General features: G+C 43.4%; 1 protein-coding gene across 1 annotated transcript; it reads right to left on the reverse strand.

Annotated features, from left to right (window-relative positions):
* Nucleotides 1-156: 156 nt before the first annotated feature.
* Nucleotides 157-11,318, reverse strand: LOC130205572 (axoneme-associated protein mst101(2)-like). Its single transcript, XM_056433030.1, has 6 exons — nucleotides 10,840-11,318; nucleotides 5,519-5,940; nucleotides 3,070-5,407; nucleotides 1,637-2,506; nucleotides 1,172-1,274; nucleotides 157-1,004 (listed from the first exon to the last, which is right to left on the reverse strand). The coding sequence occupies exons 1-6, from the start codon at nucleotides 11,190-11,192 to the stop codon at nucleotides 798-800; spliced, it is 4,293 nt and encodes a 1,430-aa protein (XP_056289005.1). The 5' UTR covers nucleotides 11,193-11,318; the 3' UTR covers nucleotides 157-797.
* Between the last annotated feature and the right edge of the window lie 319 nt (nucleotides 11,319-11,637).

Genomic DNA, 11,637 nt, shown 5'->3' on the forward strand with positions numbered 1-11,637 from the left:
GCACGCTCCTACTTTTTAATGATATTAGAAACTGTTGAAATGTGGAATAAGCACACAGTTGATGAGGACATGTTCGAGGGAAACAGTGAATCTCAAGGTGCACACATAGGGGTAAACTACAGAGATGGCTAAACGTTGATCAGGAATAGCCAAATACCAGTTTTTCAGAAAAAAGAACTTTATTGAATTTGGCATATTTTAATACCATAACAGTGCGATAATTCAGTGAACATCATGTTAACAGTGTAAGAAGCGTAAAGTGCCTTTTGGGGGTTAGTAGAATCATGTAAACCTTAACATTCAATACAAGAGCAAGAAATGTTGATGACGAAACTCGTGCATAGTTTGGATAATAAAAGAAGGCTGTTCTTCACATTGAAGATATCTCCAGGGTACAGGAAGCGAACGCTCTATAGAAAAAAATTACAATTGTACACCAATACATACAGTAGTTCGGTCATGTTGGCAAGTAATTTCTGGAAAGAATTTAATTAATACATTTACATAATACAGGAGTCAAGAAATATTGCTAAATATTTAGAAAAAGGTAGATCATCTTTGTCCTCATTAACATCTTTGATTGCAAATTAATATAATCCTCTAATTGAAAAGAGCTGAAACTGTAATAGCTTCTGTAAGATGCCTTTTACAAAATATATTTAAATCATTATCAATATTAATTTGCCAACATTGTGAAACCTTGTAAATCCAAACTTTTACATTTCACAAGTATTTTGAAGTTTCTGTTTCGGTACCGATTAGGACCAGAGGAGCTAAAGTGTCAGCTGTGAATCCACCTAGGTAGCTTTTTTCAGAGCGTTCAGGGACATGAGAATACTTGGTTTCTCTTCTATGATCCGCACAAGCAAGTCGTCGATGTACTTCTCCAGCTCCGCTACTTTTTTGTCTCTCTCCGACAGCTGCTTTTCTTGTTTGAGCACCAGAGAGATGAGTTCCCCCTGAGTCAGCTGCGAGTAGGGTCCTTTCAACCCAGCGCCATTGGCCTGTGAGAGGACATAAAGAATGAAAAAATATATATATATAATTAAAAAATGAAGACGCAATTGGAATATTCAAATGCTGCTTATCAAGCATTTACATTTAACAGATTCTTTCCTCATTTCATAAATAAAAATCGATTAACCCCCATACAAGATACCCTTGTTTTTACCTGGACTTCACAAAGGATGCCTGTGGAACGGTTATCTTTTAGGCCTTTAACGACTGAAACAGACTGCTGTTCCAAAGGATCAAGGGGTTTTACAGGCTGAAGCCTGCAATGACAAAAAAAGACAAAAGAAAGAACAATGTAGGCATCTATTGGATGGGACTTAACGGAAATATAACACTAAGTATTAAAGCTGCATAATTGTAACCCATTCAGAAAAATCACGAGTCAAAAGAGAATATATTTGCATTAAAGCTGCGATCTCACTTATCCACAACAACCGTATCAAATACAAGATGAGCGACGATACAAGCAAAGGGATGACGAAGGAGTGTAAATGAAGAAATATTCATAGGAATGTGTGGCATTATGAATCTTCTTTCTATGAAAGTCATTCTTTGACAGCTAGTGGTGTGAGATCTTTAATAAACGAGGAGGTCTTGTATAAAAGGGTCTGAACTGTCTCACCTGCGTGTCGTCGTCAGCGGCCCCACCTTCCGACCTGCGTCCTCCCCGGCACTCGGCAAAGGCACCGGCTGGGACTCATGCAGCGGAGCCTCCTGGACACGCACAGGACCGGCGGCCTCCGACATGGGCTCACATGGGAGATGGCTTCCACTGTCACCAGTCACCTCGGCACCATCGGCAACACGACCCCTCTCAGCATTCTGGTGGATTGAAGTGCTCGACGCGGCGGCCGTCTTTGCAGGAAGATGGGGAGCGTGGGCTTTTGAGGATTTGGTTTTTGCCCGAGACGCAGCATCTTTACCAGCAGCTTGCGACACAACCGGAGGCAATTTGACTGAACCAGTCATATCGGAGGCGGTTGAATCCTCTTGGGCGACATGTTTAACTTCACCGTCTTCAAATGGATTCAAACCAGAAACGATAGAGACTGGTTTGGCCTCAGCGCCACAGACATGGGCCATGTTCTCATCAGAAGGCAGCGGCGTGTCGTGCTCCGGTGACGGCTCTCCTTCCACAGAGCGAGGTGGAGCTGGAGCGGTACGTTTACCTGGTTTCACCACATTTGAGATTTCTTCGGCGGCACGACTTTGTGTCGAGCTCCGGTTGTTCTTTTCCTCAGTGGGAGTCCGACCCAGAGGAGCAATCGTTTGCACCGAGCGCTGAGGGAGAACGCTGACGGTTTTGATGCCGTTGTCTTTACCCTTGGTGTTGATGCGTGCTGGCTGTTGCGTCGCTCCATCCTGCGCCCTCTCAGCTTGCTGCCTTCCTGGAGGCTGAGGAGCCGCTTTCCTCTCCCGTTGAGTGTTGATCGGGTCCTTTTCATCAGAGGAAACGGGCTTGCTTCCGACCGACGAGGCTGCAGGTTCAACCCTAGAAATGAGACAAACTTCATGAGATTAAAGCATGATTTTGAGTACTCAGGGAGGACAAAATATTACTTTTCTTGTATGTTAAAATTGGGAATAAAAGATATTAAAATCTAGTAATAAAAATAAGAAAATGTACAACACATTTTTTTTAAATTAGAGAACAAGACAGAATATTGACAGAAAAAAGAAATGTAGAATAAAGGCAATGTGATGTATTAAGACGGTAAATCATTTAATCTTCTAAAATACCATCCTGAGATGACCAGCTTTACCGTCACACTCGTGGTTTGAAGTCATTATTACTCCCTCTACCCGTCACCTGCTACAATGAGGCCAGACTCAGTTGACAAAAGAAACACATCCTCGCGTGCGTCTGCACGCTCACACCGACCTCAACACACAAAGCTACTCGAGTGTCGGGACGGCGTCAGCTTTGAAAAGAGAAGTGCCAAGAGGAACTGTAGCCGTGACGATATGTGAAACAATATAAAGAGTCACTACCATGTGCGGAAAATATATCATCTATTAAATTAGATTTTGATTCCGGTTCATGGACATTCTAACCTTTGCCGGGCGGCTGGCGGCGCGGCGGCGCTGCGGTCGCTTCCAGCAGGAGAGTCTTGAATCCCCTCAAAAGGATTATTGGAAACCTCTTCATCAAAGGGATTCGAAGAAGAGGTAGCGGGGCTTCCCACCGCGGGCGGCTTCCCTGCAGCTTGGCGTTTGGTTTGGTCGTCCCTCTTCTGCTCTTCGACATCTCTTTTTAACTTCTCTTTCTCCAGCTTTCTAGCCTCCTCTTCTTTCTTCTCCCTTTCAGCTTTCTCCTCTTCCTCCCTTCTCTCCTCTTCTTCAATCCTTCTCCTCACTTGTTCCTGTTGTCTAATTTTTTCTGCGACCAATCTCTCCTTTTCTTTCCTGCCGCTCTCCTCTTTCTCTCGGCTTCTTATCTCCTCTTCCTCCCTTTGCTTTCTTTCCTTCTCAAGTCTCCTTTCTTCTAGCATCCTCTTTTTCTCTGCCAACTGCTCACGCTCTTCTTCCTTTCTCCTTACCCTCTCTTCTTCTTCCCTTTCTTCCTCCACCCTTATCTTTTCTTCTTCCTCACGTCTAATCTTCTCTGCTTTAATCAGTTTCCCTTCTTCCTCCTCTAGTTTCCTGTTTTTCTTTACCAATCTCCCATATTCTTCCGTTTCCCTCCTAGCCTTCTCCTCCTCCTCCTTAATCCTTTCCTCATGCTCTCTTCGCCTCCTTTCTTGTTCTTCGAGTCTCCTCCTTTCCTCATGCTTTTCTACTTGTCTTCTCATCATCTCTTCTTCCTCTCGTTCCTTCCTAATCTCTTCTTCCTCTCGTTCCTTCCTATTCTCTTGCTCTCGTTTCTTCCTAATTTCTTCTTCCTCTCGTTCCTTCCTAATCACTTCTTCCTCTCGTTCCTTCCTAATCACTTCTTCCTCTCGTTCCTTCCGAATCTCTTCTTCCTCTCGTTCCTTCCTAATCACTTCTTCCTCTCGTTTCTTCCTAATCTCTTCTTCCTCTCGTTTCTTCCGAATCTCTTCTTTCTCTCGTTCCTTCCGAATCTCTTCTTTCTCTCGTTCCTTCCTAATCGCTTCTTCCTCTCGTTTCTTCTTAAACTCTTCTTCCTCTAGTTCCTTCCTAATCTCTTGCTCTTGTTTCTTCCTAATCTCTTCTTCCTCTCGTTCCTTCTTAATCTCTTCTTCCTCTAGTTCCTTCCTAATCTCTTCTTCCTCTCGTTCCTTCCTAATCTCTTCTTGCTCTCGTTTCTTCCTAATCTCTTCTTCCTCTCGTTCCTTCCTAATCTCTTCTTTCTCTCGTTTCTTCCTAATCTCTTGCTCTCGTTTCTTCCTAATCTCTTCTTCCTCCCTAATCTCTTCTTCCTCTCGTCTTTTCCTCATCGCTTCCTCCTCTAGTTTCTTTCTCTCTTCCTCAGCCATGTCCTCCTCCCTCCTGATCCTTTCATCTTCCTCCTTACTTAATTTCTCTTCTTCAATCCTTCTTTCTTCTTCCCCCAGTCTCGTTTCCTCTGCTAATTTACACTCCTCTTCTTGTCTCCTTACTCTCTCCTCTTGTCTCCTCTCTTCATGAGCACTTTCTTCCGACATCCGGATCCTTTCTTGTTCCTCAAACCTCATCTTTTCCTCCCGTTCCTTCTCTTGTCTTCTCACCATTTCCTCTTCCTTTTGTCTCCTCTCTTTTCGAACCCTCTCCTCCTCCCTCATAATAGTCTCCTCTTCCTCCTTTCTAACTCTCTCTTCTTCGATCAGTCTTTCTTGTTCCTTTAGTCTTAATTTGTGCTCTGCCAATCTTTCACACTCTTTTTGTTCTCTTTTTACCCTCTCCTCTTCCTCTTGTTGTCGCCTCCTCTCTTCCTCCTCCCTCCTAATCCTTTCTTCTTCCTCCCTTTTAATATTCTCTTCATACCTCATTTCTTCTTCCTCTCGTCTCCTCTTCTCATCAGACAACCTCGCAAGCTCTTTTCTCCTAGCCATTTCCTCTTCCTGTTCTTTTTCCCTCATCTCCTCCTCCATCCTAAGCTTTTCCTCTTCCTCTCGTTTTAGCTGACCTGCATTCTCTTTTGTGTTTTCTATTTCCTCCTCCTCCTCCTCTTCCTCTTCTGTCCATGGTGAATACTGCCTCACCACCTTCAGCGAGTCAACAGATGGAGAGCTTTCAGGGACATCCTCCATGGATCCGTGGCCTGAACTGGCCAGACTGAAGTTTGAGCCGATGCGAGAGGGCCGGGGCGGCGGCTCTTCGCGGTAAACATGGCTGCCATTGATGCACAAGTTACTCTGTTCTGCAGCGCCATGTTTCTGGTGACCGGAGGAGGCATCTTTGCCATCCGAGCTGTTTGAGCGTTTATGCATCAGGAACTTGAACTTCTTTTTACCTGGAGGGACATGGGAAAGTTAACATGCATATAATGACAGAGTACAAGAGAAAATAAACAAGATAGTGGTGATGGTGTAAATAAAACATTTTAAAAATGGTTTCTCCCAACCTTCAGAGGAATCCACATTTAGATCAGACGACTGGCTGCCGCTCAGCGAAAGGTTCTTTGCAGTGAGAACAGACGTGGACTGAGACATGTTCTTCTGCAGGTTAGACTTGTGGGAAAACAAAGATGTCAGCTTCGGTTTCTTCTTTTTATCGCCCTTGACCGCGGCTCCCTCCCCGTCCCCCTCCTCATCGCTCTCTATCAGAACTTGGGTGGAGGACGGCACCACATCAGATGCAGCGTCAGAGTCCTTTTTCTTGCCACGCACTTTGTCCTTCAACTTGCCGAGGCGAGATCTGGATTTGCCGGGAGCCGAGAGGTCAAACATGCTGGCAGTCATGTTGTTTCTCAGGAACTGGACGTCCAAAAGCACCTCTCCTCTGTCTTTGTCTGCCTTGCCAGTCTTGTCCAACAACTTAAACCATCTGTTGAAGAGAAGCATCTTATTAGAATAACATTTATTAAGAGCATTTGCACACACTTAAAACATTCTTTGACCTGCAATTACTGATTTGTTGGCCACTTGAGGGCAGAGGAAATAAGACACATGCATCTTTAAAGTTAATATGGCAATTTATTTTACAGATCCAGCATATAAAAAGAGAAACAATTGATTTTGGGTTACGTTTGTAGTCCTCACTCCCTCTTAGCTCAATTTTTGGTCTACTAACTCCTGAGAGTTGGCTTGCCCCCATGTAGTGTGCAGTACTTAGAGGTTTGAGAGATTAAAAAGCAGAAAGAAATGATGCTATGAAAAGAAAGTTAAAAGCTGCATGTTTGACAACTAGACAATTATCTGAAAATCTAAAGCAAGAACATTAGAATAGTGTCCGTTCTGTTTTTAAATACCTTTATAACTTTTAAGATGCATCGCTCCACACATCAACCGCAACAACCAGGCGCCAATAAGAAAATGGTTACATTCACGGCGCATTGCTTCCTTAGATACCATCATATCATCTACTAAACGGCTGAAAGGAATCATAGACACTAAAAGACACATTCATGAACAGTACGTTGAGGTTTAGACCTCGTCAGTTTATTTGTGGAAACTATTATCCATCCTGTCGCAAATAGAACGTGACTCAGCAGCCACTTGAATGTTCTTGGAAAGTCTGAGGACCCAAGTACAACCAGCAAACTGACCATGAAGGAAATGTTTTTTTCATTTTTTTTTCTTCACAATAATAATAATAATTACACCGTTCTGCCTGTGACATCCTCACATGTGGGGAAGTTATGAATGCTTAGACTGTTTCTTCTGTTTTTTCACCTATATTTTGAGAGCCTTTATAAATGTTTTCATCTCAGATCTTAATATAACTTACTACTTTAGGACCAGACTTCACATATATTTATACCCAGCAGGCTTTCTGATGACCCACTATGCCTTGGAGAAGCGTGCCATGTTCAACCGTGGGCATAAAGTGCACGTTCACAATCATCTAACCCGGCACCAGTCGGCCGTGGTCACAGGAAGCCAATGCTTTAAAACTAATCACATTTAAAAAACAATCACAACATTTAAATGTAGCTGGACAATAAGATAACATATGGATATGAACACTGGTTATATACTCAAACTAACATCTTAAAATCATGTGGAAAAACCTAAACCAAGTCATTAAACCTTCCACCAGACCAGGTTTGCAGAGCATCTAAAGCTTGATATGGCTCAATACCGACGGGAGGGTCTCAGAATAAGCAGAATACTTTAACAGAACAACTAAAAGAGGCAGTCAGCATATAAAGTGCCTATCTGGCAGAAATGTTATGGTCAGCTCACCACTGAACAAACAACTCAAACTGGGATTCCTGGGGAAATGAGGAAATGAGGAAGGGGCCGTGGGGGCCTTTCTGTGTGTCTGTTCATGCAATGTGAAGAAAAGAAAGTTGCCTTCAAAAATAACAGATTGTTTTTTAAAAACTACATTCAATTACCTAAACAGAAAGGGCATCAAGAAAAGTTGTTATCCTTTAGATATATTCGCATATTGAGATATTGTGTTTCTGCGCCATACACTATTTTTGTACCCTTCATTTTCACACAACTCTCCCTGAGATGAAACGGATAGAAAATAAACACAATCTATTCTTCTTGGTGGTACAGACATGGACAGTCACCCCCCTCCTACTCCTACTCCTACTCCCTCAGCACCGCTTCAGTTGTGTTGCATAAACAAATTAAGGAGGGAAATGTCTTATCCAGGAAATTGAACATGTGAGACTGCAGTCACAGCTCCCCTGTCTCCAATACTGCTTACGAGTAATGGGGATGTGATCTGCACATTTCAGGCCTTGACATCATAAATATTCCACTTAGGGACGTCTTCACGATTTCCCTGATGAATGCCTTTCAACAAAACACTGCTGGATAGTTATTGCATGCAATGTCGAGTGTGTTCTGTAGCCGTTATGTTCTTAGTCTCACACATAGCGACATGTGGTATGAAAACTAAAAAAAGATTTCATCCAATCCCTCTGTGGCATCATTTCATTATTTTAAATGGTGTCATTGTCAACGTAGGATTGTACTGAATACAACTCCTATATATAAATAAATAATATAATCCAGTTCTAATGTTATTTTTTTAAAGTAACCAGTAATTTGAATAAATATACATTCTTAATCATAGTTTAATCAAACAGTGTGGAATTAGTATGCTATATATTACAATATTGTACAAGGAGTGTAGTTAATAAACTACTGTATGCTTTACTGTACCCTAGTATAGCATAGTACAATAATATTAGCAATTGGGTTATTAGTAACCAAGCAGTTCAATATAATCACAACCCTGACCTTTGAACAACTACTTTACTTTGCTGATGCCAACAGATGAGACATTGACACCAATATGTCCGACAAAGTAAAAAGGAAGCTCTGGTTCAGTTTACACACAGGGGAAGTTGCAAAAGTGTTTGTGCGTTCTCTGGACGGGTAGTAAGCCGTGTGCAGCACGCGGAATGAAAAGTGACTTTCACTTAACAGGGACTGTATGATAATGATGAAGAAGCTGCCCTTCAACTCCGTAATCTCATAGAGTTGACGGTGTTCCGCCAGAAGGATAATGTATGATTCAACATTTTGTAGATATATTCTACTTTCTGCACACACACGTCCTTCCTTTTGAAGCCTGCCCCCTGATAAGACTGCCTGACTCGAGTCTTTCTTATCACAGAGCACAGATGTGCGAGTGCCAAAAGAGCTGTCCAAGTGAGTAAAACAACTAGACAGTGACAATGTCCAAGGACAAGAACAGGCCAGGGCTCACACCCGCAGGTCAGAGAACCCAAACCGAAGCCTGCGCAAAGAATACAGACAGACAGTAAAATGAATTCCCTTTCCATCCAAACTGAATCACAATGTTAAGGAAAGATACACTTGCAGTGAAGACATTTAAAATGGCAAAATGCTGTAACTGAGACTTGCCTTACTGCCGGTTTCTTAAAACATCCACACTATAATGCTTCTAGAGGTAGTATGAGGGTTTTAATATGAGGTCCCCTTTTTATAAAAAGGTCCAGAAACTAAATAAATGTCTATGAATTCAGTTAATTCCCATGTTCCGTCTAAAGGTTTCTGAATACTGTTGAGTGACCACTTTGCTCACAGCAGGGCTTTCTTTAGCCAACACACCTTCAAAGAGGAGAACTTGGTGGACTATACAATGGTTGTAGTCTACTGGCCGCTCATATATACACACACGAGCATGCCTGTCGTAGTTCAGCACTGACAGTGGTCTTGCTCAGAAAAAATGACCTTGCAAGACCGTCTCTGTTGCCATCTTTGTTTGCCTTTCAGAGATAAAAACCGCCAGGAATGTGAGGCTGAAGCTGGATTTAGCCCACAGAACCAAGGTGCATTCTCCGAGCTCACAGAGAAAGACCAACAGCAATAATAAGTTAAGCATTTACTCTGCTGATGTGATATCTCGCACACACACGGTCAAGTTCAGTGTCGTATACTGTGAGAGTTGGAGGCAGAATAATATGACAAGTTATTTATGACCAAATGCTCATTTACTGATCTCGGATCCGATTTAACGACTGATCGTTTTACTGAAGCAGATTGACAGCTTACTTTGTTTCATAAAAAGGTTTGCTAAAAAAGAAAGAAGATCAGACACCACATCTATAATGTTTGATGATAAACAAAACATGAACAATCTGGCCTTCCTGGACTACAATAAAACTAATGCGCTGACCCAAAACAAACAGAGCAGACAAACCAAAGCAACAAGCAACCCTGGAAAGGTGGGAGAAGTGTGTGCGTTTGTGTATTTAGGCTTCTGTATGTATAATACCGGTCACATGATGGGGGACTCAAATTCTCAGAAACAGACATTTATTGCAGTTAATTACTTCACCTGTTTTGCTGGGTGTGAATGCGGGAGAAAGATAATCTAAATGATGCTTTTATCTTTTTCCTGACAGAAATGTGCTTCATTAGCGTAGTGAGGTGCAGTCTGGGTCTTCTTTGGGGAAAGCGTCCGTTGTTGACAAGTTCACTCAGTGAAAGAGTGAATCCTTCGACTCGCGTCTTTCCACTGAGTAGGTAATGCTGAGTGTGTTTCATGAAGGCTGCTACCAGGGGAACGAATCCCTTAAACTGCACCGGAGCGAGTGTGTGTCGTGATGCATGGCGTGTGTGTGTGTATCGTGATGCTGTGTGTGTGCACTGAAATACCTCACCTCAGTGGCAAAAAGGTGCAAAACATCACAGGGACTCCCTTCCAAAGAGTCTTATTAAAATGCACAAATTAAAAAGGGGAACATATTTATCTGGCAACATTAAGCAAATGTTTTTGCAGATGCGGCATCTTTTTTATTTTATTACAATTGCAAACATTTCTCATAAACCTGCATATTGCATAGGACAGTCTTGTATTCAGAGGACTGGCTAAAACCAACAGTGGGTTTGAAGCTCAGACTCCTTAAAAATGCAGTGACCATGTGGGTTATTTAACACCTTTTTACATAAGAAAACGCCTGGTTTGTCCTCAGGTGCAGCTGCAGAAACATTTAATTACTCAAAGAAACTTCAAGAGAATGATGTCCTTTGCGCTACTGGGCGAATCTACCAGGAGACAATGATGCCATTTGTTTGGAAGATAAATAATATGCATAGACAGAAATAGTTTTAGCCACACGGTCCGATTTCTAATGACAGTAAACTGAATATAGTTGGGTGTTGGACCGTCTGAACTCTGGGACTCTGTGATGAACAGTCGATGACACACTCAACAAAGTAATCTGTATGACGCTCAAACTATCCATAGTTTCTTGTTATGACCTTTAAACTTGCTTCTGTGTGGACTTACTCGGTTTTCTCTCGGGTTTTGTCCTCCCCGAGCTGGAGCAGGTTGACCACCGCCTGTCCGAGCAGCTTGTCCGGACCGACCAGGGCCCGGTGCAGGACGTGGACGCGCAGCGTGCCGCGCTCCTTGCCTCCCGCGTCCTGGTGCGCCAGCGGCGGCAGGTCGAAAGCGGCCTCCTCGCGCCACGCCGGTGCCACGCTCTTCTCCACCACCGAGGTCTGAAACTTCTCCTTGCCCACTTGCATGACCGCGTACGCATCGTTCGTGCCGCTTTTCCCCTTGATCCTGAGGCCCCGGGCTTGTTGCACCGTCACCTGGACGCTCGTGGGACACCACCGCTGAGCCGCCAGAGACATCGTGACGCCACTCGTTGCCGGATTAACGGCGCACCGAAATGAAATGCGACGGTCCACCACCGGTTCAGGGTGAGACTGGGCCGAAGCGAGGAAAAGAGTTCCTGGGGAGCTTGGGTGAATTTGAGGAAACAGCTGATTTGGGCGTGGTTACACCGAGAGGGGTCCTTGGTTCAAACAAGACACGCCCCCCAGATTAACAGATTACATGAGAGGAATTTGTCCCACTGCTTGGCCCATTCAACCCACAACAACCATTTACTGGAGCCAACGGGCCCCACCTGTCACTTGTTGACACCTGTCAGAGCGCATCAGCATCTGATCCGCTACACTCAGAAGAGCACTGAATGATTGATTTGAGTGCTAACTCAAATGGACCGTTTTTAATCGTCACAGTCCCTTTCACTAACGACATGTTCATGTTCTGTAATGATGTAGAGTCACAGTT

The sequence above is a fragment of the Pseudoliparis swirei genome, chromosome 15 (genome assembly GCF_029220125.1).
Source record: "Pseudoliparis swirei isolate HS2019 ecotype Mariana Trench chromosome 15, NWPU_hadal_v1, whole genome shotgun sequence".
In the NCBI taxonomy this organism is placed as follows: Eukaryota; Metazoa; Chordata; class Actinopteri; order Perciformes; family Liparidae; genus Pseudoliparis; species Pseudoliparis swirei.